General features: G+C 45.4%; 1 protein-coding gene across 1 annotated transcript; it reads left to right on the top strand.

Moving 5' to 3' along the window:
• The first annotated feature begins 563 nt into the window (after nucleotides 1-563).
• On the top strand, nucleotides 564-19,996 carry ADRA1A (adrenoceptor alpha 1A). Its single transcript, XM_080370322.1, has 3 exons — nucleotides 564-968; nucleotides 2,312-3,940; nucleotides 19,013-19,996. Exons 2-3 carry the CDS (start codon nucleotides 3,058-3,060, stop codon nucleotides 19,522-19,524), a joined length of 1,395 nt encoding a protein of 464 aa, XP_080226448.1. The 5' UTR covers nucleotides 564-968; nucleotides 2,312-3,057; the 3' UTR covers nucleotides 19,525-19,996.
• Nucleotides 19,997-25,868: the final 5,872 nt, after the last annotated feature.

The following is a 25,868-nucleotide window of genomic DNA, read 5'->3' on the forward strand; positions in this document are numbered from 1 at the left end:
CACTTTTATATTTACCTCTGTTCATGCAACACATGAATCCAACAAGAAAACGTTCCCTCTCAAAGTTACTGCCTCGGAGCGGGTGGTGGAGAGACTGTTGTGCAAGAACAGGTACATAGCTCATCTGCTTCCCTGCAGCTGCGGGAATTGTTTTCCTTTGGCTGTAAAATCCCAGCCTGTGCTCTGCTTCCCTCCTTTTACTTCAGGACACCATTTTTGGGGGCACTTTTTTAAAAAATGCAGTTTAAAAAGCCACAGGAAAAATCAACCTCACCTCAACAGCACATTCTGCTCAAGGCAGATTAAAACCTAAACCCCCATGTCCATTTAGCTGTGCTGCCTGCCCTGGTACTTTGCCCCACCACACAGATTGCCTGGTCAGTGTGTCTGTCTTTCCTTCTTATTTTTTTTGTGCTCGGTTTGCCTGGCAGGTAATTCTCTTTTTATATCACAAGAATTAGTTGTTAGCCTATAAAGAGGAGCTTGTCAGCTGGCTCCTGTTCTCTGATCTCTGCAGGAACAGGTAGCTTGCAAGGGGGGGGGGAGGGGGGGGGGGGGGGGCGCGGAAATAAGTATTTAAAATACCACTTGTCATCAGATGAAGTGCTCTTTCTTTCTGAGCAATACGGGAATGGCAGGAGATTACGGTAATGGCAAGGATACTGCCTGCTACATCAGCAGAGCAGTAAAGTTACTGCTGCTCCTTGACAGTGTGGAGCTGAGCACTGCAACTGGGGAGAGATCCCTTGAGGGATGCTGGAGCCAAGCCCCTCACCAGCGTTGGGATACAGGGAATCAGTGCAACCGTGAGCCCTCAAAATATTGGTGGGGAAATAAAGGGAGAAAAGCGGTGGATTTTCAGGCACTGAGTCCCAACCCTGCACGAAGAGAGGAGTCTGCTGCATTGTGCTGTGGATCTCCTTCCCAGATGCTCAGAGGAGCTGTGCTGCCTTCTAGAGACTGAAGAGGTGAGTGTGGGTTGGGGCAGGCACAGGAGTCTGGGGTCTGCTCTTCCCCCAACCATCCCTCTCTGCAAGCTGAGTATTATCTGGTCAGGTTTGAGCATGAATCTGTCCGTCCTTTCTGCTGCATCTCCTTGACTTACTGGGAAGTTTTGCTTCATGTGCTTAAAAAAAATCAAGTTTGATAATTTCTTAATTTTCTAGCCCACCATCAGCCCTATAGCAACCACAGTTGTAATTGTTAGAGATGCTTGATGCTACAGTCGCTTTTCATAGATGTGCTTAGTAAAATCTGTCCTTTTCTTCAACTTGTTCCCTCTCACGGGAAAGAAACGAGAAGATCCCATTCCGTTTCACTGCACGGAAGGAGAATTCCCACAGTGCAACACCTTTTTGTCTCCCCTCCCCCATCCTCCCTGCTTGTGAACTGGGAATTTCAGGGGGTCAGAGTTCTAAATGCCTTTGCCTGCCAGAAAATTCAGGTTTGAGCTTCAGCTCTGTGGCAGTTGTTGCTGCTCAGTGTTTGCACACAGTTGCGATTCCCAGGAACTTCTCTGAAAGACCTAAATATTGGGACGCTTACAGAGCCTTACCTTACCTCAGCTTTAACAGGGGTAGCCTTAGCAGTGGTTTTTCACACGTCTGATCAGTATTTTGGATGCAAATACTATACCCACACCTAGGGGCTGTGGGAGGCTTTTCAGCCCACACTCGGAGCGTTCCCCTTCGTGCCCCCCGTGCCCCAGTCCCCAGGCTCACCCTCACTTTTCCATCTGATGTACCTTTTCTCCATATTTAGTCAGCTAAAGCTGAGCTTGGCTTCCAGATACTCTGAAATGTTGTGTCACTCAGTAGGAAACTTGTTCCCTGCAACATCTTCTGCTTGGCAGGAATTGCTTTTCCCTATAGATTTCTAAAACGGGCAGTTTAGCTGGGCTAATGAGCATTTCAGTGGGTAAAGGAGTCACTTAATAAAGAAATCTTCAGCTCAATTCTGGACTTCTAAACCTGCTTCTCAGTCTGTAGACCTGAATTGTGTCCCACAGGTTTCTCTCTCTCCTAGAACTGGTCTCTGCAGGTGAACTGCTAATTAGAATTGATTGCTGTCCCTTAGAGGGGAACGGACTGCTGCTGGGGACGTGGTGAGAAAATTCAGGCACCAAAATCCACGTTGGTCTCTTAGCTGTTGTTAAACAATACTGGGCTGAAAAAGGTTGATTCCACTGGCTGAAACCAGCCTGAGGAAGGCTCCCTAAAATAGCCTCCCACTCTATTCTTATATGGGAACCGTAGCAGTAAGTGAGCGTCGCTTCTGGGAATCATATTGTTTGTGTCTTTGTCTCCTTCAGGGCGCTGATGATCTGCAAAAAGCACAAGAGCATGCATCCCTGATACAGCAAACTTCACTCTCCCCTTCAGAGCAAGCCAGAAGCTGATGTAAATGAACCTTATTTCGCAGTCCAGGACCTCAAGTGACAACTGCTCCACAGCACGGACAAGCTTTGATGGACACCTCAGACCCTGAAGATGGGCAGTGGCAGGTATCTCAAATGACATTGCTGAGCAGGAAGAGCAGCAGCCATCTCCACCTAATCAGGTTTCCAAGCCAGAAGGTAATTAAAAGCATCAGTGATTTCCCTCTTGGGTCACTCTTAAATTTGAGGCCCTCTGGAATATTCATTTTACTTAAATATTGAATCTTCCCAAAGAGACAGAAATGATTTCAACCCGCAGTTCTGATATTTCTCATCACATAATCCTGGAAAGCAGGATAAATAGCCTCAGTTTTGTGTAGCCTCACTTCTGCACCCCAAGAAAAATGCAAAAGGAGCTAAATTTGACTTGGAAATGGTGGCTATTGACTGTGCTATCATAGTAAAACCCTAGGCAGCAAGGCAGTTTTTCTAACATGCTTCTGGATCCTTCTCATTGTCCCTGGTGCTGCACTTCTAAGACGTTCTTAAAAACTCTTTTCCCCAGCAAAGCCAGGCAAATGTTGCCTGTGGGACCTTCCAAGAACTGATCTCATCACTCTTTCTACCTGAACAGGGGGTGAGGTACAACGGCCTCGCATGAACATTACCAGACACTCACCATGGCCTTCCTCCCTGGAAACTCCTCCGACTGCTCCAACTGCACCCACTCTGTGGGGCCCGTGAACATTTCAAAGGCCATTCTACTAGGCGTTATACTAGGAGGGCTGATTGTTTTTGGGGTTTTGGGTAATATTCTGGTTATCCTCTCTGTAGCCTGCCACAGGCATCTTCAGAGTGTTACCCACTACTATATAATTAACCTGGCCGTAGCTGACCTCCTCTTGACTTCCACTGTCCTGCCCTTCTCAGCTACTATGGAGATTTTGGGCTACTGGGTCTTTGGGAGGATCTTCTGCAACATCTGGGCAGCTGTTGATGTCCTTTGCTGCACTGCTTCCATTATGAGCCTCTGTATCATCTCGATAGACCGATACATCGGGGTGAGCTACCCGCTGAGATACCCAAGTATAGTGACAGAGAAGAGGGGCCTCCTGGCACTGCTGTGCGTTTGGGCACTGTCTCTGGTGATATCCATCGGACCTCTTTTTGGCTGGAAGGAACCAGCCCCAGAAGACGAGACCATCTGCCAAATCACCGAGGAGCCTGGCTACGTGTTGTTCTCCGCTCTCGGCTCCTTCTACCTCCCCCTGACTATTATCTTGGTGATGTATTGCCGAGTGTACGTCGTGGCCAAAAGGGAAAACAAAGGTCTGACTTCTGGTCTGAAGACAGAGAGATCCCGTTCTGAAGCAGTGACCCTACGGATCCATCGCAAAAACGCTCCCGAGGCCAGCAGATCAGCATCCAACCCCAAGAGCAAGCATCATTTCTCCGTGCGGCTCCTCAAGTTCTCCAGGGAAAAGAAAGCTGCCAAGACTCTGGGAATAGTTGTGGGATGCTTTGTTCTCTGCTGGCTTCCGTTTTTTGTAGTGATGCCTCTCGGTAAGTAAAGCAAAACCCTCTACCTTTTACAGCACCTTCCCCACAGGGAGGGCTGTGTTTGCGCCCATGTAGGATAATGCCCTTTAGAAAAGCTCTGAGAGAATAATTTTCTATTGCAAAGCTGTCAAAATCAAAACATTCACCATTACAAAGCAGTGAACCTAAAAAATGAGAGTCTATAATGAAACAAAACATTGCCGGTGATGAGACACAAAATTATGAAAGTGTCAGAAAGGATTTAGCACTTTTTTTTTTTCCATATAGAAAATACTCTTTCAGAACTAGGACTTATTTCTGACCAGCTCTGCTCTAAGAACAATAAGATGTGTTGTTTATGTCTGTTGGCAGCCAGTTCTTCAGGTGATATAAATACGTAAAAGGTCAAGATAAAAATATGTAAAAGGTCAAGACAGATAGAAATATGGAAAAGGTGAAAATAAAAATATGGAAAAGGTCAAGATGATAAAAACGTATTCAAGGTCCAAGTAGGCATTCACAGACCTGGGGCTAGACCCTCCTGGAGCGCTCAGCACCTAAATACTTCCCACTGTAAGGAAAAAAAAATAATCAGCTTCCTATCAGGAAACTCACACTATGATGTGCCATACTCCAAATGAAAAGGATGTATTTTTTAATTTACCGTATGACCAGTCAGAAGACAGCAGTGAGGACCCTTCAAACTAATTTTATACTTCTCTGGCTTGCATCTATTGTGGAAACCCACTGAGCCCACTGGCCAAACACTGGCTTCAACCATCACGCTGAATATGAATATTTATTCACCAGTTATAATTCTGAAGGGGAGGAAAGTCAGGGATTTGTTCTGCTTTGCTATCACTGAAATATAAAGTAGTAATTAGAATTTTAATTAAACCTTGCTCAGACACCTTTGATGCAATTTTAGGATTTAAAAGCAGAATACTAATTTCATACCTATATCTGAGCGTGACGTATGCGGCACATCACGCTGAAGTTTGCTCTGCAGAAGCTGTACTGTTTGGTTTTGAAACATGGAACTTTAAATCTGTGATTTGCTCATTTCAGTAGCTTTTCTTACGGAAAGGGCTTCTGCTGTGCAGGAAAAGCAAAGTGAGGTTGCGTGGAAGTTTTAGCTAGTAACAGAATAATGTGTGCAATGAAGAAAAATTAAAAACAGCCTTACCTAAGCATGGGAATATAAATTTGGGGATTTTATTTAAAAAAAAAAAAAACAAACAAACAAACAACAAAAAAACTTATAAAAAGCTCTTCTTTTTCAATTAAGCTCTACTGGATTTACCAAGATGACCAGATGGCTTCACAAAATCCTGTTGCTAATGTTGTCATGTGAAAACCCCCAAAACACACAATCATCTCTTGTCGGTCAGTGCTAGGAAGTGCTGGAGTAAGGGATGTGTAGATGTTTCATAAGGAGGAGCCCTGAAAGGCCTGGCTCGTGTTGGCCAGGATGTCAGCACGTTGGAATGCTGGTTGCCAAGATGCCTGAAACATACCCAAAAAGGGTTTGCAAGAACGCACTAAACACACTTTTCATCTGCAAACGTGGTTGCCCACACAGAGCTGCTGTTAATTAATTTGCTTTGGATTTAAGACATTTTCTGGAATCAAGAGTGGCTTTGCATCTTCCTTTGATCCCTTATAAGGGAGCTTTCTTGAGGTTCGTTTCCCTGTCTTTGTGGGGTTACTAGGTTATTTTTAAAGCATATAATAAGTACTTCAAAACCTATTTGCAACTTTTATTTAGAGACAAAAAGCTATTAAACAGACAAGTGGCACAAAAAAGTATTGAGAAAAAAAATACCAAGGAAACACAGGCTGTTCCACCCTGACCCAGAGATGCCTGCATATGGCACTCTACACCACGCAAACCACTTTCCTACAGGTAGTAACCCCGTTCAGATCTGTTCCCTGCCGACAGGGGAAGGTAGGCATAGAGAGGCAAAGTGATCCGGCTAGGATCACACACTGTGTGATCTAGGATCACACACCGGATTGGCGGCAGAGGTCAGTTTTCAGGTGTGCAGAACACCCCGTTGCTGGAACCATTGGCAGCCGTGGAGTTCAGCACACAGCTGGCTGGGCAACGGGAAATTTGTTGTGCAGAAAAGCAGCTCTGAAGCTTCGTGGCCATGGGACAGACCTATAAATGGCCCCATGAGACATTCTTAAATTACGCAACACAAACCACTTCAGACAACTGGCAGGTGCTTATCACTCTTATGCAGAAGTTCCCAAAGCATAAGTTTATTTTACTGTGGTCTACATCATCTTCAAGATCCTCACATCTATTAGCATCAACATTAACAACAACAACAGCCCAGAACCGCTCTAAAACAAGAAACACCAGGCATGCTAAAGCGTATAATGAATGGGGGTAGAAACTTTTGAGGTGTATGGCAAGAGTGACAGAAGGATATCTAGAGGGGTTAAAGGCATGAGAGCCATATCGGCAGATCTGCCAAAACTAACTGGGAGAAACGATTTGAGTATCCCTGACATAAGACAATATCTTAATTGAAATTGGTGTGTAAGGGTGCCAGTTGCAATTTTTAATGTCTTTCTTACCTTCTTGGATGCTTCATTGCAGACAAAGGGTCTGTGCAAAGGCTTTCAGTCCAATCCTCCAATACACCTTATTCTCACTTGGCTTTGATGTTGATGGAGTAAGCCAAGGAACAATTATCCTGTTGCATGAAAATAAATGAGGTTAAGACTTGTTTTTTTCTCTGCATGCTGGAGCATAAGCCCACCCTTCACAAAACTTCTGTAACATAAAGGTGTCAAAACAGCTGATGTCCCCTGGAAGAAGTCAGGTTTTCATTTCTGCATGCCCTTTCTCTCCCTCTTTAAGCTGAACAGTGGATCTGTCCCTAGTCTCACAGTTTTCCTGTAAAAACTTCTTTGAACCTAACACGTCTCCACAAATTGTTTTAAAAACTATTGTCCCAACTAGATCTGCTGTCTTTGTATTCCCCTAATGAAATCTCAGCTCCTCTCCAGACATGTAGCTTTCCCAGTGCAACGAGAGGCCCTTTTCCATGGTAGTTTAGGGAACACTTTAGGCTGAACAAAATGCAGGGTAAGAGCCAGCGACAGCACCTAAGCAGGAGTTTATTTAAGAGCCAGCAAGAACTGTGAGGACCTTTGCCTATGCCCACCAGCCTCTGTGTGACATTTGCTCTTAGCCAGCTCAAGCGCTGTCTCTGCTCCACAGCAGAAGTCTGACGGTATGAAATGTTTTTTTATTCTGCAGACCTTCCTTCGACTCGCTAGTACCCCAAAAAGCTGCAAAACCCTTGCTGAAACACGTTTACTGGGCAATTCCTTCACAAATGCCTCTGCCTAGGAGCAATCGTGCCCAACGCTATCAGCCTGCAGAGCAAGCCTGGTGTCCGCGCACACCTGCGGCTGCCTGCAATTGCTTTGCAAACAGATTTTCAGCTACGTCCACCAGTCTTGCCTCATTCCACACTAGGCATCCGCTTTTCCATAGAAGTATAGAAGGGGTATATTCAAGAGAAGGAAATGTTAGTTTCTGGATATACTTGCCTCCTTAAGCACTTGTTTAGTCCAGGTTTGCACCAAGCAGGCTACAAGAGCATCCCACCCCACCCAAGTAATCTATTATTCAGCCCTCCAGAGAAGACACCTGAAAAGGATGTTTCCCTGCTCACTTTAGAGCTATTGCTCTCACATATCATCTACACCTGTTGCATCACTTCCTTAGTCTCATTTCTCTTCTGCATCACTCAATCACCATATTCCCAACTGCTAGCCACTTATGAGTGGCTCGAGCATCCCCATGTAACATCCCCTCACATTAATTTACGTGGCAAGAACAGCTATAAAAGCTTTTTAGTGCTGACCTTCACACTTGGTTACTGCACCTTTGGCTCCTTTCTCAAAACTGAAGTACACTAAAGCACTCCAAATAGCTAGGAGCACAAGCCAGGTGGCACGAGCCCTATGCACTCCTTTACATGAACAAGAATACACTGCTTTACTGAAGGGAATTAAGGCCTATGATCTAACTAGGAGGACTAGCAGGTGAAAGAGCTGCATTTTTGTTTTCTACATTAGCCAGAACCTTCTTATCACCAAGGGTGGGGTTTTTTTCCCCGAGTGAGCTATAAAGTGAAATCCTGCTTCTCCTCCCAAAGTTCTTTAAGGTCTCAGGGCGAAAAAAAAAAAAACCAGCCTCCTTTAAAATCTCAGGGCAAAAACCCCCACCCAATCTTTAAAATCTCAGGGCAAAAAAAACCCCACAACCTTATTTAAAATCTCAGGGAAAAAAAAAAACCAACTTATTTAAAATCTCAGGGAAAAAACCCAACTTTAAAATCTCAGGAGAAAAAAAAAGCCCACACCTTCTTTAAAAATCTCAGGGGAAAAAGAAAAACCAACCTTCTTTAAAAGCTCAGGGGAAAACAAAATTCTTTGGGATCTTGGGGCAAAAAAAAATACTTTGTTACAATCTTGGGGCAAAAAAAGCCCTGCACTAAAATAAGCAACATCGCTTTTCAAATTGGAGCAACCATATTCTCTGAGAGACCAGCAAAGAGGGGCTACACAAAGCTGAACTAGAAACCCAAGTACAGGCTCCTGGGAGGACTTAAACAGGGCTGCTCCAGGAGGGAGGGCAGCCCAGGAACAGGGGGGACAACAGGAGATGCAGGACCTCTGTGTGTCCCCCCAAAAAACACACCCTCACGCTACCTGAGCCGCAGCAGGTAGAGCAGGCACCTGGACCAGGTTGTGCTGACATTCCAGTAATCACCAGACACTAAACAACAAAACACAGCAAGGAAAGAACAAGCCTGAGCTTGCCTACATCCCTCAAAGAGGACACAGAAAAAAAGCCTGAGCTTATATGCAGCTCCTGAGCCCCTGGGCAGAGGGTTTGTGGGTACCAGCCACAGATGAGGCTCATCTGGACAATTAAGGCTTGTTGGGCGCTGGCCCTCTGCAACAACCATTTGCCACACGGCATGTTTCTTTCATTTCTGGCGTGTTGTTTTCCTCTTCCAGTTGCTAGAAAGGGCTATAGGCAGGTGGACAGATATAGTAAGAAATACTCCGGGCTAGAAGAGTTCAGAGATTCGGTGCAAGCCCCAGGTGATGGCACCAGTTTTCAAGGTGACGTTGGGGGTGAGGTTACAACTGACAGAGCAGAACTCTCCTGTAACTGGGAGGCACGGGTTGCTCTGGGAATTTTTCAGGTTTCGGCTTAGAAACATAGGTGACAGTGCTTACAGGTCATTTTGAGGTGAAACACGCACAGAACTGATGGAGAAAAGAAAAAAAAGTTTGGGGATTACAAAAATGGTCCCAAGTTTGATGGATGGTTCATCTCAACAAACCCTCAGAAGCAAACAAACCCACAGAGCTTTGCCCATTGTCCACCTTCTGTGGCAAGCTAGCTTAAATCTGGTTGTAGATGTTGCTTTCAAAAGCCGAAAAAAAGAAAAAAGGGAAATTCTGAGCCAGGGCATCACAGGGAAAAAAATTCAGATTACTAAATTGGGCGAGAGAGAGGAAGGCTTTTAGCATTTGACAGTCACTCTCATGATGGAGAGAGCAGAAAAGAGGATACACTGGAAGGTATTTATATTTGTAGTAGAGCAGCAAACCAGTCTTGTGAACTGACACAAACACTGTCATGGGAATCCTCTAATCCTGTCCATGTGTCCGGCTGCAGCTAGTTTCTAATTACTATTTAGTGGTAGTTGTTTGACTAGAGTCAAAAAGAATGACTCTCTACTTTCACTAGAGGTAAACCAGAAAAATGCCTTTTTCTGTCTCTGCCATGGATGCAATGTGTCAGGAGGTCACAGGGGAAGGAGTAGGAACATGCACCAACATGTAGAGGTTGGTGGATTTATCCCTCTGTTCCCCAGTGAGGTTTGCAGTTGCTGTCCATATCATCACTTGTGATATCTTTTAATAAGGTGGCTGATGTACCTATAGCACCTTGGGCTCCAGAGGCACGAGTTCATACCCAGTCCAGTCAGCCGTAAATGGGAAACTTATCCTGGGAAGGCAGAGCTGGCCAGACATGACAGAAACGTCAGACACAGGAATTCATTTACCTCGGTCACGACCGACCTGTCCCCCTCCACGTTGCAATGCCAGGACAACACAAAGCTCCCGCTTTGCCTGTTAAGGTGAAGCTCCCCCAGGACCCGGCTCATTTTTTGGTACCGGTGAAACACCTATCAGATACAGCTTTATGGCCTCTTGGCCTTTTCACGATCATCCGAGCCTTGATTCAATGTGTTCTGCTGACGGAACACGCTCAGAGCAGCTCCCACAGCTTCTGGACAAGGCACCCTGCGTCCTGCCCACGCGCTGTCAAAGTAACCGGCTTCGGACCATGTTCCTTTGTCATCGTGAGCCAGAACATGACAGAGGCAGGTCAGGGAAGAAAAAGCTAGGGTGTCTGCTTCACCCCGTCTTATCACAGCAGGAGTTCAAATAACTGCTACTGTCTTGAAGTTCATACCCTGCAATTCACGCCTTTCCCTTCCTGCTGCCTCCTGCAGGCAGCGGCGTTTTAATGAGCAAAAATTGGGAACAGCGTCTCAGAGTAACACAGGCTCCAACTGGTGTGAGATTCTGAAAGCAGGTTAAAAACAGGGTTTAGCGTCTTTTGGGGGGGCACAGAAAGGCAGTGCTTGTGATTCATCCGTCCCCCCTAGCTTAAGCAGCGGTGTAATGGGAGCAGCCACGGCGTGCGGCAGCAGGGCGCTGGGAGCCCTCAGCTGCGCGTTAACCAGGTGCTGAACAAACCGCCGCTTTCTGCAGAATTGAGACAATTTTGATGATATCGAAGCGATGCGTAGTGTTGTCTTATCCCGTGAAGGCAGGGTTAAAGAGAAGGTGTTTACATGACGGAAGGGTAAAGGAGTCTGTTGATGAGGAAAGTACGGAAGAGAAAGCAAAAGTTTCCTGGGAAGCTGTGCAGAATAGCACCAGCCTTGCAGGGAATCACTGTCCTGGCATTTCCCCATGCAGAAGGGAAATAGCTTCACTCCTTTTAATGAATCATCTCTTTTCTCCTTTAGAACTGGATGGATGGTCTAGTAAATATAAGTGATATTAGTAAATATAAGCACAGGATCCTCCTGTCCCTGCTACCCCTTTACTTGGAGGGCAGAGAATAAGGCAAGCAGCCTGCACCCTGCCTTCGACATTGCCACGGCTGGGATGTCCAGATATTCAGAGAAACAAGGATCTGAATCCCCCTTCTTTTCGTTGTTGAGCTGATAATAATATAATATAATAAAATAAAATTAATAAAACCTCTGACAACATAACCCTCAACAAAGTTTTCACTTCAGAAAATGCTGAACTCCTGCCATAAAGGAAATATTCAGAGCTAGATTCCCCACATCAGCATTTCACTACGTTCTCACAGTGACAAAAAGAAAGAAAAAAAAAGAAATAAAAGGAAAAAAAGACCAAAACTGAATAAAGCCTCAGCTCATTCTCTGGAGCGCAGGTCAGGGAGAAGAAGGGTGTCTGCACTCCTTGAGTCAGGGAGCGTGTGTGTGTGTGTTAAGCCATTGAATGGGGACAGAATAAGCCATGAAGATAAATAGCCAAGGTATTTCCTTGGCAAATTTGGGGTTGGGGTGGTGGTAGTGGTGTTGGGGTTTTTGTGCTAATCACAAGGGGTATTTTTCATAAACTCAGCTAGACTGAAGCCAAAGGCAAAGATCTTGCTGACATCCCCGTGGCCAACATTTCTCCACCGTCACCGAGTCCTGAAACGTTGTGTCCCACTGACTCATAGCCCAGCAAAGCAGCGGAAGGGATTGGCGATATTAATAGCATTTTACACTGAAAACAAGAGAAAGAAAGTAGAGTCAGTTGTGCTACATTTCGTGACTCACTTCTATGGCTCTCCTGCCCGCACAACCTGTCAGGGGTTTGTCCTTGTCTCCAAGACGTTCCTGCTTTACGTCCCTGCTTTGTGTAGTCACCGCTTGCAAGTCCCTGGAGTAAATGAGCCAAGAATGTAACTTTTCACTTGCTCTCAAATGTCGTGATGCAATTTAGGATTTAGTGACTGAAAGGCGGTATGAGTGATTCTCCCACCCCGCCCAGCAAATGTCAGGATTTATCTTCAGTTTGGGTACGTAAGGGAGAGATGCTCAGCTTTTGCTGAAGATCACTCCTGTATTGCTAACCCCAAGGATTCCAAAATCATGACCGTCAACTGCAGAGTGACGAACTCGTGAGCCAGGCTGAGACAGACACACCTTTTCAAACTATTCCCCCAACCACCCGCGTGAGATTTTTTTCTAATTTTTAAAGGAAAGCTAAGATTTTGTTGTAAGTGCCTGACTCTGAGAGCGAGGGCTTCGGGACAGATATCAAATATCTTAAAAATGTGAGCAACAGGATCCAGAATCATTCCACTGCAGTAACAGCATGGGAGCTGGAATTTCAATGACAACGAAACTGATTTGTAAAACAATGTGATTATTTCAGTTTACAAGGGTAACAAAACCTCAGTTTACCTTCCCATGGTTTTTTATCAGCTTTTTAAATCTGCAGCTGCCCACAGTGAATCTGGAAATAGTTGCTTGCTGAGACGTTTGCTCTTTGCCAGAAATATCATCCATCCTAAGTGGTTACAATACAAAACAGAGCATAAACTAGGTCTGAAAAAACCCAAATCACCAGAGCACCGTCCCCAGAGTGACCCACTCCTGTTGCCTGTCCTTTCCACCTCCCACCTGTGTCCAGACACCTGCACCCTCCTCCTCCTCGCTTCAAGCAGCAAACTCAGGCCCTTGTGAAGAAAAACAAACTCTCACTCGGGGATATCTAGGCACAAAGTCACCCTCATTTCCCCCCTGGAATCCTGAAAACTGCAATATTCCAGGCCCTGGGACAGGCACAGCTGTAAATGTGATGCCAGCTTTTACCCTCCCTCTCGTCTGTGAACCGCTGGTCTGCATTTGTTGCGTTAATTAGATTGTACAGAACCCAGAAGCATTTCCTCCTGGTCAAGGATTCTCTGATCCCCTTTTTTTTTTCATTCCCACAGAAAATACTTCCCATAAGGGAGCAGCAGGGTGAGACGTGCTGGGACAGCATATACATACCAGCGCAGCTGTCGCATGGCTGCGGCAATACATATGTATATATCTATATATTTTCCAGAGGGTGGTTTGTGTTTTGACCCGAAATGCAGTATAGAATGCCATTCTTATGGAATAAAGTTCAGTGCTAACATTGAGCTTGGGAACGCAGGCTGTAAGGCATTTATCCATGTTTGCGGAGCAGATTGTCTCGTGAGAGTTTGAGGGTGCCCCTGGTACAGAGTTCATCTGTGTGGGGACATCACTGCTCCTCTGTGCTTCATCCCTGCATCCTTCAGGAAATTGCTTTGGAATAGCTGCTGCCCTCTAGCTTGACCCCTTTAGGGCAGATCCCAGGACCTGAGTTTTAAGCTTTGCCTCCCTGTAAACCAAACCACTGTCCCTGTTCCCAGGTTGCTGTGAGCACAGAGGCGTATTTCCTACACGTCAGAGGCGAGAGATGCCAGGATTTTTGTTTGACTTCTGCACACAGTTAAGAACGGGTACTTCTCCTGATGCCCTCAGCCACTTTAAGCCCTGATAACATGATGCTAACAAACACTGTTTGGTTTTCTGCTCACAAGGCATCACAGGCACTGCTGGTGTCTTCTGAGCGGAGCCTGCAGCTGCTGACATCTAGGTACTGCAGGCAGCTACTCGCTGCAAGCTCTGAATGCACGGGCATGATGCTCTGCAGGTTGTTGCTGCTCCCTCATCGCATATGGGTACAGCCCCAGCATCACCCATGCACCCCCGTGGTCACTGCCTGCCTGCCTTCTCCTCTGCTCCGACTCAAGCTTTGCATTGGTGCCATCCAACATAAAAGGGGGGAAAAAAGCAGCCAAGCTAAACTGAGCTGCGAGATCTAGCAGCAGAGATGGGTTTTAACCCACCGAGGCTCTATGGGTCACAAAAATGGATGGGATCTTACTCCCACGGTGCTGACAGAGACGATGCAGAGTAAACAACACAAGCTTCTGTAGTCTGGCAGCTTCTAAATCCCTCTGCTGTCCATCAGTGAAACAGCGCACGACATCAGTACTGGGGTTTAAACAACCTATAATCAAGCAGCTCTGTAACTTCTGACAAGTGACAAAGTCAAATTACATCTTTGTGACTGAATTGGCGCTTACTCACCGGGAGGTAGATGGAAAACTTCTCACTCGGATCTGAAGAAACTTTGAGATGACAAACAGGCAAATAAATGGTGGAAGGAAGGGAATGCAATCCTGACATTTTCAGGGGTGAATGATGAAATACTTACTGGCAAAGGATCTCAGGAGGCTAGGGGCACACTTCATTTTATTTAATTTTCATATCACAAGCAATTGAATTGTGCTACTGGCACTTGAGAGTCCTCAACCTTTTGAAAACAAAGCAGGAATTCAAGCATCATTTAGTTAATCCACAATCCAAAGGCATTCAGAGATCTGTTGAGGTTTTCTTTCCTGTTCCTCCAGCAGAGACTGCAGGGATGCAAGGTGAAGCCTCTAAACTGTTACCAGTTTTGCCACTATTTACCATTTTATTCCTGCCAGTGTAGTGGGGAAGACACTGAGGCTTGTGAATAGGATGCAGAATCAGTTTTAAGAAAGAAAACTTTTCACTTCTCGACGGCTGCTCGCTCCCCAGCTCTGTTGAGGACCCCTGGATGACACCACTCCACTCATCTACGATCACACCCAGCTGAGAGCGAGAGAATTGGAAAAGCTTGCTCTGGAGAATTAGGTGCTCTAATAATTCTGTTTTCTCAGCCATGGCTCCTAGTAGGCAAGTGTCTAAGCTGCCACTAATTGGCAGCCGCCGAGTCGTTAAGGGTTGGATGGGCACAGGCTCTGAGCTGCTCGCCCTGGTCCCACCTGGCTTCTCCATGCCACCTCGCTACTCCGTGGGAAACAGTCTTCTACTGTACACCTTGAAGAAGAGAGAATTCACCATTCCGGTGTTTACTCTCATGGTTAATTACAACTATGCATTTAAAAAAAAAAATGCAAAGCCTATGTTTTATTGCTACTCCAAACCTATCTGCGTTGGCCCGCCAGGCAGTGCCCATTGCCATGCCTCAGCGTGCAGAACAGAGCCCTTCATCACCGGGCTGAGCAGCACGGTTTGAGAACAACTCCGCTTGCTACCGCATACATCACCTGCTGATATTAATCAGGACAGCAACATCGCTGAATATTAAAGGCCTGGAAGGAAAGAATGCATCCTTAGCATTCTGTGGGGAGCAACACGATTTCCCAAGGACTTGGAGAATACAGTATTTTTTCCCCTTTTGCCAGATCCTCAGGTGGACAACGGGAAAGATCAGGGCAGGTTCCTGTAGGTCCAGGGGTAACCAGGTGTCTGCAGTAGAAGGGCAAGTTGCTTTCCACGGCCCTCTGGAACAGGACATCACACTTCTACAGCGGCACTAAGCAAATGCTGAGATGTCAATAGTTCCTCACGGCAGTCCTGAGGCGTACAGAAGGATTTTGCTCATCAGACAGAGAGAAATGTGGATTTGTCCCCTTCACAACAATCCAGTGGCTCAAGGTTTAGAGCTGCTGACCGTGATTACGTTGCTCTGGAAGTTGAACAAGCCAGCGGTGTGTGTAAGAGGGTCCAAATTATTTCCACGCTGATTTTACATCTAGCTCCGTTACATATTGTGTGACAGATATTGGTAGTCCATTGACTACCAGCTCCAGCCTCAGCCCTACCGACCGTATTTCTCGCTATTGACCCATGTTTCATTCACAGGACAACACACAGGGATAATGAAGCCTGGAGACGGAGCTTTATTTGATCCAAACTGATGAAACATCACTGCCTGGCCCATCCAAATGGATGGCAGAGCAAGGGGACGGTCCTACAGCCCAAGTTGTGCCCCCCACGGGACAGGCAGCGTTAAAGGCAGCGCGCGATGGGGTGTGCAGACGGCAAATCTGAGCGCTGTTCAAGCTGCTGAGCTCTCTTTTCACTGCATGCTGTTCCAGGGCAACAAGTCTCCACACTGATGAACCAAAAAAGGTTACATTAATAAATTAGCATGCAGATCCCCACCCCAAAAAAAGAGCAGGAGGCAAACTCTGACACTGGCTATTTTCTATTTTTAACCGGCTTTGGCAAGGCACTAGCATTCCATTTAGAGCGAGCCAGAGGTTGCAGCAAACAGGAATTGTTATTGTTTACCCATTTTTACACTCAGCCTCACACAGCCGATTCCCCAAACTGAGATTTGTTTCACCTTTTGTCTTAACACAAAATGGGAAAGCGGTAGATGTGCGGCAATTAAATGAGGAACTAAAGAAAAAATTGAGCATGATTTGGGCATTTAGAAGCCTTTCAGTTTTTTGTTTTTTTCATCTGCCAAAGACCTCAGCCAGAAAGTTCTTTGAGAACGTTGTTTAGTTGTTTTCCACTAAAGGAAAGCAGCATTAATTTGCTGAGAAAAATTCTAGGTCATGGATATGCCTGCTCGCTCACGCTTTGCTGCAAAACAGCATTTGCTTTCTTTAGCACGACATTTTTGGTCTTAAAAACAGGTTGATATTGAAACAGATAGTGCAACCACTGTACCTAGCTAGCTGGGAGCAACACAGAGGCAATGACGGAGGCGGTGAGGCTCGTGCTTGATGCCTGGGTTGTAACTGGGGTTGGAATCAGAGGTTCAGCTGCTTCAGCACCCACAGCGAGCTCCTGTGGCACGTTCTGCGTCGCCAGCGGCTGTTCTGCTTCAGCCTGGCTGCTGCTCCACCATACACCAGGCGGCCTGGGTCTTTGGGGACCTCCCCCCAGCCAGAGAGAACTGAAAGGCTTCTCACCCTACCGCATCCACCTCTCCCCTGGCAGCAGGGTGTCCTCTGGGGCCACCAGCTCCACTCAGCAGGTAGGAGCTGGTGTCACGCCCAGGGGACGTCGCTTCGCCTTTCACAGCAGAGACCGTGTTCGGCAGAACGAGCACGTCATTAATCACACTGCACTATTTGTGTCTCTGGTCCAGGCAAAATTTTGATACGTTCTCACACAGGCAAAAACACTCTGAGAATTCCTCTCGGGCTTTTGCCACTTGAAAGCCTTTGCTGCACTTGCCGTATCTTTGTTTGACAAAGATGGGAAGAGAAAGATTCCAACCGACGTTCACCAGCTCCCCGAATGCAATGAGACCCTCTGACTGCAATAGCAAATCAGAAAATTAGATTTTCCTAAGTCAGAGGAGATCCGACACACAGATCGATCCCTGTAAAGCTTAGAAGCTGCTTACAGAGAGTTAAACTGCAGAGGATGACAAACGCATCAATGCCTAAAACTTCCACAGTATTTCTTTCAACAGGCACATGCTTAAGATTTTTCCGGGGGGAAGCAGGAAGACAAGCATTTGTCAGTGCTGAAAGTCCTGTTTAATATAAACTTGATGATAAAGCCCAAAACCAGCCAATTATGTTTTCTGGGAAATCATTTTTCCTCCTGTGCCCAAGCTAATCACTGACATGGGTAGAATAGAACCACTTTTTTGTTTGTTTCTTTGTTTCTTTGTTTTTTTCTCTGCTTTTAAAGGAGGCAAGGAACAGCCTTTCAACATATGGCAAATATCTTTCTCTTTCGCTGGTTCTAAATTCATTTTGCAAAACTGGTCTTAGAAATGCTGTTATCACTTATTCCCACCCCAGCATCACACAGTTTAGTTTTCTGCTTCATTCACATTCAGACAATATTGGTTTTATTTCTAAGCAAAGAGAAATACCAAAGAAGAGAATTTCAGGATCTTGTTACAACGGCCACTTTCCAGTGCCATTCAAGAAAAGCAACAAATTTTTAAACAATTCTCCATAAACAGCGGTTTGATATCTTAAAGATGTCTCTGTAGTTGTATAATAACACCTCTCCACGGGTAAATCTCTTACGCATTTACTGACATCCCATTCAAATCATTTAAAAGTTCGAAACTTGCTTATCCAAGCAGTAAGGAGATCAGGCTGTAGTTAAACAAAAGCACAAAGGTTTGCCATTAGGAAAAACGTTCCCAAGATTTTAAATCAGCAGATAACTTACAATTAAATGCTACTTTATCATATACCCGCATCTATTTTTTTTTAAGTTGTATTAGTAATGCCATTTAATTTTCAATTCACACGGTCACTTGCAGTCGACTGCTGTTGTGCCAAGGCGGTGAGGACTAATGAATGCACAGTTTATGGCTCTGTCACCAATATGCTAACTAAGCTTTGTCAAAAGTTTTCAACTTTTCTGAGTGTTATCCTGCCTTCTATAGAATAAAAATCCCCGTAGCACTTTTCTTATTACGAAGCCACCAAAGTTCTTGCTCTTTGAATCATCCCTGGGAGGTAACCTTGCAAGTATCAGTATATATCTATCATCGAGGGCTGCCCATGAAACAATTTCCAGTGTTCACTGATGCAAAAAGGAACCTTTCCTTTAACTTACCTGAATTTTAGATGCATTCTATGAGACAGGAAACTGTGGATAGTTAGATTTCCTAAAAGCTTCAAGGGAAAATGGATGCCAAATACTTTATTATTTTTAAATTTTAGCTGGAATGCAAAATGAGGAACCAACTCAGCAATCCTGTTTTCCACTTACTCTGACTTCTGAAATGGTGTGATTTTCTTGCCATTTGAAACCCCTTTTGATGACCTCCTAGATAGGACTGTTAGTTGGTTAACTCATCTTGAATTAGAAGTCCCGGAGGAAGCAATTTTCTGCTCTTGATACCAGTCCTCCTGCTTTCCTCTCTGGCTGTACATGGGAATACAACACTTGTATAATAAAGTAGATGAATTGATTTCTGATAAAACATCCACGTAGTTGTATGACACCATGTATTCTGAAGACTTGTTCCTGCAGGAGTTGGGCTCTGAGTCGTAAATTTTCAGTGACAGAACAGAATCTTATTTGGTTTTTTCCAGTGTTTAAGTTTCTTTGGTTACCTGCAATTTCTCACTGCCTCTGCCTTAACACTGTGTATTTTCCATTTTAGGTTCTTTCTTTCCTGCAATCAAACCCCCGGACACACTTTTTAAAATAACATTTTGGCTTGGATATTTAAACAGCTGCATCAATCCCATCATCTATCCATGCTCAAGTCAAGAGTTTAAGAAAGCATTCCAGAACGTCCTGAGAGCACAGTGCCTCCCAAGGAAGCAAGCGACAAAGAAGCAATCCCCAAGTTTCAACCTCAACCATCCCCCTAGCCAAAGCATGGAGAGCGGCAAAGGTGTGGTCCGTATCCCTGTCGGCTCAGGGGAAACCTTCTATAAAATTTCCAAATCAGACAGGGTCTGCGAATGGAAGATCTTCTCCGCTGTGCAAAGCGTGCCTGCAAAAACCGCGGTTGCTAAAGACTGTACTGTGGCCAAAGCAAAAAGTAAAGGTTTCCTCCAGGAATGCTGCTGTGCAGGCACCTCAGGGAACCTCGTCCATGAAAACTGTAAAGTGCCAACCATCAAGATACACACCATCTCCCTCAACGAAAACGGGGAGGACGTCTAAAGGTCTGGCCGTGCCCAGCAGCGTCGACTGGCAAACTCGTGGCTCCGCTAATGGGCTGTTGCTCTTTTTTGTGGGGAAGTAGAAGCAGGTGATACAACAGTTGAAAGGATCCAGGTGAAACAAACAGCATTGCGTAAAGCAGGGCCAGACCTTTGGAGGAGCGGTGTCTCCCAGTGCCGGTAGCCTGAACGAAGCCCCTTAAAGACAGAGAATGGCTCCAGCGGGTGGTGAGCCCGACGGTATTCCCAGAGACCGGCCGCTGCAAGCCATTTGCCTGACAATTAAAGGGTTTTTTTTCCACTGTATTCCCCCGTTTCAAAGTTCCTGCTGCTCTGATTTAGGTGCAATGGGGGAGAAAGAGCAAACTACAAAGACCCCATGCTGATTCCAGCCCGGATACCTGCAGACAGCCCCACATGTAGAGCCTTTTGTGCTTCTGTGTTCCCCTCACCCCTGCCACCCCCCCACCCCCCCACCCCAAAAAAAAAAAAAAAAGCTAAATCTCAATGTGACAGCCGGGAGAGCTGAGGCTGGGAGGCTCAGGGCTTGGGACAGTGTTTACAGATCTCGGCTTATTTTTTGGTAAGGGACCGTGGACGAGAATGTTTTCCTACCACGTCTTGCCTCTTTTGTTCACGTCCAGGTCCTGGCTTGGTGAGGTCCTGGCTGAAGAGAACAGGCAGCTTTTTGGATCTGCATCTTCAGCTGGGCAGGCTCACCGGTCCTCACGGCTGGGCTGCACCGGGTGGGGAACTGGTCCTCTAATGCCACCAAGGCAGCTTGTCCTCCACCCGCCTGGAAAGGCAGTCGCTTCAGCTCAGAGGGCACAGCGAAACCACTCTCTTGGCTCTTGCCCTGCTTGGAGTCGCTCTCAGCTTCCCTTTGTGCTGTGGATTTCAGTAAAGCCCCTCGCCCAGGGAAACCTGACCCAAGTGGCCGGCCAGCCAGCCTCAGGGTCCAGCCAGAGCTTTTCTTTTTTGTGCCACCACCCTCCCACATCTCCAATCCACACCAAATGAAAGGTTGCATGCGTCCTAGGTTTGTTTGGAAGGTCTCTGCGCTTTGATGCGAGTCTAATAAAATTCAAAACTAGGTAAGTCATCATCAAATAAGGCTCAAAGGGGTCACTTTCACTCATCCGCTCCTTTTCCTCATTCTGAGCCCAGCAGGGACCTGCTTAAAGACTCAAGAATTCCTTGCTCAGGTGCTCGCTAGTCAGATCAGTGCCACGGTCACTGGCAAAGCTGCAGACATTTTGCTGTCTCCCTGCCCCGTGTTATGCTACATTCCTCTTCTGACTCCTTCAGTACCAAGTGCTTTCAGCTTTCTGTGAGATCCCGGGTACCCTGGAGTCAGGAACTTTACCCTCGTTCTAAGCAGTGGGAGTTAAGCATGTTAAAAGACTTAAGGACGTGCATCCCCATGAGAAAGGGCCATCCTTGGGGAATTGGGGAGAAAAGCATTTGGAAGCATGTTATATTTTAATACAGCTAATCCGAATAAATAAATAAATGAGCTGTTCAGCATCTGGAAGAAACAGTGGGAGGAATTCTCTGTACAGTATTAGAAATAAGCGGCTCTTGACATAACTCCTCCTGTGCCTGCCAAGTAAGAATGCAGCTTCTTGAAACAACACGTAAGCTTGTTGTGTCAGCTCCTGTGCTGAGTATCTGCTGGCCTGAAAAGGGAAAGGGCTTAAGATAAGGTTAGCTTTTACAGGACGAGGCCTTGGGAGGACACCTTAATATTATTGATGAGGAATCATTGTCCACCCATCTCTCATTCAGTATGAAGTCCCCAATGGCAAGAGAATTTCAGTCTTCCATGTCTTTTCCTTAGATATGAATGAGATTTCTTGCCTCCTGCGAACACGTATTTGCAGCTAGAACATTCTCGGACAATTTGCAAAATGAAAATCTGATCCTTGGAGTTCTTGCAATACTGTTGCTTTGTGCAGCCCTGGAAGCAGAAAACAACCTCGGAGCTTAAATGCTCTTCACATCTATACATGGCCAGGATGTTAATCAAGCTCTGCCACTAGAAATGCACGTTGAGCTCAAAGCAGAAGGGAGTAGAAGGACTGAAGCCTGTGTTTTGTGTAGACAACCCACAGAGGCAGAACAAGCCACCTAATTTTCCCCTGACATTTGACCCTGTCCTCAGTGTATTAAAATTATTGCATAATATCAGCGCACCTAGGAAACCTCGCACTAATTGTCCACTTACAGAACTCGCTAATCATGCAGGACCAGAAGTTAAATCTCTCAAAGAACCAGGTCTTTGGGTAGATTCATTCAGACATGTCAGAAAATGCAAAAGGGGTAAAAAAACTGGTAAAATCAGCATCTTTTTCTGGTGTAATAACCAAGAACATGGTCCCATATGTGCTGGTAGATTTTCCTTGCAGCACTTGCTGCCTCAGATGTAGGTTTTATAGGTGTTTTCAGGTGCTAACACATCACGTCAAGCAGAGGATGTGCTCCTCCCGCCTTCAAACAAATGGGTACGCAGCAATGGGGAAAATGGAGCTAACAGTTCTCAACTCAGCCTGCAGCAGTCCTGAAGGCATTGGCAAGATACCTGGATTTGGAAGCACAGCATTTTTGCAGACCATCAAGCCTTGGTTGTGTTCGGTGGGTCAGCGGATGGCAAGGTCTGCCTCTTCTTATGCTTGGGAAATGAAATATCTGGCTTAGCTGATTAGCTGAAGCAAATAGTTATTTGTTCTCCCACATAAATGCTGCATAAGAAAGATACAGCATGTCCCAAACAGGTTAAAATTAGAGAAGAATCCAAATCAAAACCCTGGACCCAAACCCTTATTTATTTCCAAAAGCAGGCATCGCAGACAGCAAATCTGTAGCATTATCCCATTTTTAGTTTAAATAAGAAATCCACCCCACCCTTAAATCTTTTCTTAAGATTTTCCAATAAAGTCTATAATTTGAAACTAGAAGTGTTGAAATACCATGAAAAAAATATTCTCATGGTACATCAAGCCAAGACCAGAAGCAGAAAAGCTGGAAATCTCATAAGAAAGTCACGTGGGACTCGTGGCCAAGGTTTTCAGTCTCACGGGGTTCAAATACGTGGGACGTTTATTTGAAGAAAACCTGAACTCTGAAATATTTTGAAAAACACCCCTTAAACTGAGCAGGACTAGCAAGATTTAAAATCCTCGCTTGCTGCCCAACCCTAACTGTATATTTGTTTTATAACTTGCACCCATAAGGTCATTTGTGCCACCTCTCCTTTGGAGCTGGGAGATTTACACAGGGTCTCTCCAGCAATATTAGATTTTTTGAGGTTTCATGTCATCAGGCAAGGGGTCGTTGTGGAGGCCAACAGAAATGCATTAGTCATTTAATTCCAGAGCAATTCTAAAGTAGCAGTATAATCTCAATCTGTAAATTTAAGATAAACAAATCAGCATGCTGGGGGCAACCCCCTGATAGCGATGGGTAGCCACCTTTGTAGCGCAGTATTCCTGCCTGTGAGAGACAGAGGTTATAAGGAATAAAGAAGTCTTAGCCTCATCTTCATCCTTTTTTAATGTCATGAAACAGATGCTAAAGGACCTCTCTCTGTCCAGTGACTCTGCAAAGCACCCAGACCTCAGCATCAGGCAAGCCGGGTCCCAGCCACACCTCTGCTGCGGTCACATTTGCCAGCAAAAACACAGAATTTGTTTGGCTCACCCAGAGAATTTCCGCGTGAAAACTGCCCTGTTCCCTTGTTGCAAGCAGGGTCATAGGCACTTGTCATCTTGGTGGACATTTGGACCCAGCAAGTCTCAAAAACCATAGAAGGAGCTCTAGGAAGAAAAAAAAAAAATAAAAAAAAAATTGCAGATTGAAGCAGCCCATATTTTTTCAAGCAGCCCATATTTTTCTGTTATTTAAAGTGAACTTGGCACCAGTAAAAGAGCTGCAGTCACAGAGGCTGAATGTATCTGTCTATCTAAAAGGCACTAGCAGTACAAGAGATTTCCCAGTGGCTTGCCATCTATCATCACATGTAAAATCTTTCTACAGTCAGGACTCTGTTCTGAGAAACGTCGTAGGAGCACGGAACAGAGCGCAGAAGGTGGTCAGATGGGAAGGGCGCACTCAGCGGAATGCCATGACCTTCCCCTCAAAGCCAAATCCCGCGGACCACACTGACCTGCCGGTTGATGTGTCCTGAGTGAAACCTTGGAAAGATGCACGTGGCATCCCTCTGACCCCTCCGGCCAGCACTTCCTCTCGAGCGACAGCCAAGACTTCCATCTTGAGCGGAGCAGATAGTCTCTGCTGCGAAGGGTTGAGAGCCGGAGCATCATATAGATGACTCCTACATCATATAGATTACTTTTAAATTACAGCTGAGGCTAAGCAGATCAGCAACCTCTCTTCCTCACAGTGCAGGGAAAGTTCAGTATTCCAGTTGCCACAGTTAATGTTCATTCAGATTTACTGTCTTACGGTTTTGAGGCTTCATGTACCCTGTTTTATTCACTTTCCAAATACTTTACGATCTGCCCCCTATCCAAATAAATGTCTTCTCATGTATTTTCTTTAATTTTGCTCTGCCAAGTCCAAGGGTATATTATGTATTGAGTAAAAGAATATTTTCCTTTGCCAGGCTTCAATGTCTTGAAAATCCATGACATTGAAAAGAGGAAAGACAAATCTAGGAATACTTCTTGCTTTTCTACTCATCAGAGTAAGCAAGTAGATTTCACAAAGCCTCTTCAGTCTTACAGAGTTTCCCAGCCTGACTTTTTCAATTTTCTGAAAGGTAACAATGACAGACTGGAGCAGCGTGTACTGATTTAAGTCAGTTAAAAAAAGATCTTATTGCTTTACTGAAGTGGCAGTTCCTTACTCCTAGGCATGCCTGTTGGCCTCGTGTTAACAAATGCTCACGGCTGGATGGGTTGTGATTAGGAACTTGGTTTGAAGATAAAGCTACTGAGGCACGGAGTGACTCTAACTCACTCAGGGAAGGTTTCAGCTGTCCCATGTTGAATCCAGGCTTGGTGATTAACTCTGCAGCCTACTCAGAGATACCTTTACCCTCTTTCCTGTCTTAATATCATTTGGATAAGCAAGACAATGCTGAAAATCAGCTCAATAGGACAGGCTCTTGACACCAGCTACTTCTGGATGATTGCTTCCACCCACAGAGCCAAAGAGAAACACCAGTCAGTCTTCCAGGTGTTGCACTAAGCCCCAGGCGTACTTGGGACCTGCACCACGCAGTGTCATCCTTGGCCAGAAGGAAAAGGTCTCCAACAGCTCACGAGAGACCCGCAGCAATGGGGCAGCTTTGGGTGGCTGCTGTCGAGCTGCTGGCTGCATTCCTCCCACCTGCCTCCCGCCTCCCTCCTGCCCAGAGCCTTTAAGTCCCACTGGTGCATCAGCCCATATGTTGCCTCCCAAGAAGCTCCAGAGTCAATCAGCACTTTCTGTGAATGAACCCGCCCGATATTTATTCTGTTTCTTGCCTGACTATAATGAGACTCACAGGGAGAAGGTTAGACTGTCTGGCCAGGCTAATCCTGATTTTCCTATCAGTGCACATAAGTAAACTAAACCTTCTCTGTCTGTCAAAGGGAGCTAATCCATAAGCTTAATCAACTACTTTTTGAAGGTATTCCCAAGCAGATTGTTTAATATATGACAGTATTATGAAAATCTAAGGCGCTATGGAGATAGCTCATGGTGCATTAAAATAAAGATCTTCCACCCAGCTTGATAAATGTAATTGAATCACTTATTTCCCAGGAGGAGATTAAGCATTTGTATTAGGGATTCGAGTAAAATGTCATGCCTTCCATGCAGCGCATGCTGCATATTTCTCGTACTGACAGAGAAGGAGAAAAATCATGAGCGTGAGCTAAGGGGAAATGAATTGCTAAAGAGGAGAGCGATGTATTGCAAGCAACTATCACATATGAAATAACACACCTCTTAGTTCCACAACATGCTCAAAGATCTAGTTAATGCAGATTACTGTCTGTTATACTGAGCTCAAACCCAGGCTGAGAAATGCTCTCTCTCCTTTATCACCACGATAACATTTAGATCTTTTTCAGAGTAGAAAACGTCCAAGAGTTAACACTGAAAAGCAAAAATGATTTTCCAGTACTCATTGTCTCGGACTGAATGACAAGACATTCTTGCACTGAGCTGAATGTCTCCTCTGATCTGCAAAAACTCGGTCCTTGTGAACCATTTGCTGAAGCGAGAAGACACAAATCCAACCGGCATTTCAGCAGCTTTCCACTTAAAAAGCAATTCTGCTCAGCTAATGATCACAGCATCATTGTTTTGTGATACAACCCCCTTGCTGAATATCGC

The sequence above is a fragment of the Falco punctatus genome, assembly GCF_963210335.1.
Source record: "Falco punctatus genome assembly, chromosome: 20".
NCBI classification, from domain to species: Eukaryota; Metazoa; Chordata; class Aves; order Falconiformes; family Falconidae; genus Falco; species Falco punctatus.

Excerpts from the sequence above, each read along its gene's own strand:
- ADRA1A (XM_080370322.1), top strand. The coding sequence starts at position 3,058 with ATGGCCTTCCTCCCTGGAAACTCCTCCGACTGCTCCAACTGCACCCAC. Across the intron at positions 3,941-19,012 it reads TTTTGTAGTGATGCCTCTCG|GTTCTTTCTTTCCTGCAATC; the intron begins GTAAGTAAAGCA and ends TTTCCATTTTAG.